A 2406-nucleotide genomic window follows, 5' to 3' on the forward strand; every position below is an offset into this window, starting at 1 on the left:
AAAGGAAAAGGCTCTGACCTGAAGAGGGGGATTCAGCAGTATTGGATGGAAGCAAGGCTCTGGGTTATGTTCAGGATCTTTGTGGAAGGCAATAGAGTCATGGGACAGGTGAGGCTAACAAGGCTGGAACCAACTGAGAGAGGGTGAGTCATTCTGCTTTGAGAATCAGAAAATAACTCTAATGTCCCTCTTTTCTCTTCTTCCTTCCTACAGATAATCTTTTTTCAAGAAATGACCACATTCAACCATTCCTCAGTGATTGAGTTTATTCTTGAAGGGTTTACAAATCTCCCACAGCTCCAACTGCCACTTTTCCTCCTGTTCCTTGGAACTTATGTGGTCACAGTGGTGGGGAACCTGGGAATGGTCATTTTAATTGCTATCAGTTCTCAACTTCACTCTCCAATGTATTATTTTCTCAGTCACTTGTCATTCATTGATCTCTGTTACTCCTCTGTCATTACCCCTAAGATGCTAGTGAACTTTGTGTCAGAAAAGAACATTGTCTCCTTTCTGGAGTGCATGGCTCAACTTTATTTCTTCCTTGCTTTTTTAATTGCAGAAGGCTACCTTCTGACAGCCATGGCATACGACCGCTATGTTGCTATCTGTAGCCCACTGCTTTACAATACCATCATGTCCCATAGGGTCTGTTCCATAATGATGGTTGTGGTATATTCACTGGGTTTGTTTGGGGCCACAGTCCATACCACCCACATGTCAGTGTTGTCCTTCTGTGAGTCTCATATTGTCAGTCATTATTTTTGTGATATTATCCCTCTGTTGACTCTTTCTTGTTCTAGTACCCACATTAATGAGATTCTGCTGTTTATTATCGGAGGTGTTAATACCTTAGCACCTACCCTGGCTGTTCTATCTCTTATGCTTTCATTCTTTCCAGTATCCTTCGTATTCGCTCCACTGAGGGCCGGTCCAAAGCCTTTGGCACTTGCAGCTCCCATCTTATGGCCATGGGGATCTTTTTTGGGTCTATAACATTCATGTATTTCAAGCCTCCTTCTAGCAATACTACGGAACAGGAGAAAGTGTCCTCAGTATTTTATACCACAATGATTCCCATTTTGAATCCCTTGATCTACAGCCTGAGGAACAAGAATGTGAAGAGCGCACTGAGGAAGGCGGTTGGGGGCAGGTAGTCATCCTCACAGTGGGGATTCTCATAGAGAGCAAGAGAAAATGAACCAGAAGAAAAGTTGTCCTGAGCTCTGTGTAATTTTCTTTCTCTTCCAGGGGAATTCATTTCTGGTTATGAAATACAAATTTTTACATGAGAATGATTGAGACATTTTTGGAGGTAATCGATTAGTAAGAACTTCTGAGAATGAATATAATCTTAAAAGTATTCTATGTACTAGAGAAACAGGATTTTACAGGAGAGGAAGGATAAATAAAGAAGAATATATTTAATATACTAATTTTAAAAGCGCACTGAAAAATAGGATTGTGTTAAGGGTTGTGTTTGAGAAGGGATGATGTTAACTGGATCAAAATTCCTGCATGTCTTTCAACTTTTTGAGTGCAAGAACTGTTTTCAGCCCCAAAGCCTTCAGAATATTGAAGTGGAGCTGTGAGAGGTGTACTACTTACAGTGAAAACTAACTTGTAGGTGGATTATGGTGTTTGTGTGTGTTTCTGTAGAGCTGGTGTTGATTTAGCAGTAAAAACGCAGAAGAGATCAGGGAAAGGAAATTGTTCCCAGTTGCATTCTGAGAATTTTTAAAAATCAGAGATAAGGATCAAAAAGTACTGATCCACTTACAAAATCAAACAAGTAAACAAAGTTTCTAGCTGGAGATTCCTGTTCTAGTGCACAGAAAGAATTTAGGAAATAACTGAAAAGAAGGAAGGTTGTGGTGCGTCACAAGTCCTACTGAGCTGTATCAGTGAAGCAGGGATTGCAAACTGTCGTATACATAGAGATATGAAAATGTACAAAGTCTTGTTTCTATTCTGCCAAGATAAGCTCTTCTTTGAACTCAGCCTGCTGGGTGTAACTCACTAGCAGTAGAAGAAAGCATAGCTGTGTGTGTGCGTGCGTGCGCACATGCATGTGTGAGAGAAGCTTAAGATGAAGGTTAGGGTGAGAAAAGAAGAGTTAGCAAGACAGAGATTTCTCTTATCAACAGTTTATACATACTCTGCAAGATCATTGGTAGCTATTCTGAAGTCCCACATTGTCTTTAAAAGACATTATTTAGGTTGCTATGAGTCAGAATTGACTTTTTGGCAATGGGTTTGGTTTTTTGGTTTTATCTAGCACAAAGTCTAGTAGACTGTGCCTCCTATTTGGGGAGTTGAATTCATTCCTCGATTTTTACTAAAATAATCATTTTAATGATGCCAGTGATATTTCATTTCCCCCTGAATTCCATAGCTCTTATCTAA

General features: G+C 39.9%; 1 protein-coding gene across 1 annotated transcript; it reads left to right on the forward strand.

Moving 5' to 3' along the window:
- Positions 1-231: 231 nt before the first annotated feature.
- Positions 232-1157, forward strand: LOC126060668 (olfactory receptor 8D2-like). Its single transcript, XM_049856899.1, is given in 2 exon segments — positions 232-871; positions 874-1157. Coding segments are annotated over 2 exon segments (924 nt in total).
- Positions 1158-2406: the final 1249 nt, after the last annotated feature.

Source organism: Elephas maximus, chromosome 17, assembly GCF_024166365.1.
Source record: "Elephas maximus indicus isolate mEleMax1 chromosome 17, mEleMax1 primary haplotype, whole genome shotgun sequence".
In the NCBI taxonomy this organism is placed as follows: domain Eukaryota; kingdom Metazoa; phylum Chordata; class Mammalia; order Proboscidea; family Elephantidae; genus Elephas; species Elephas maximus.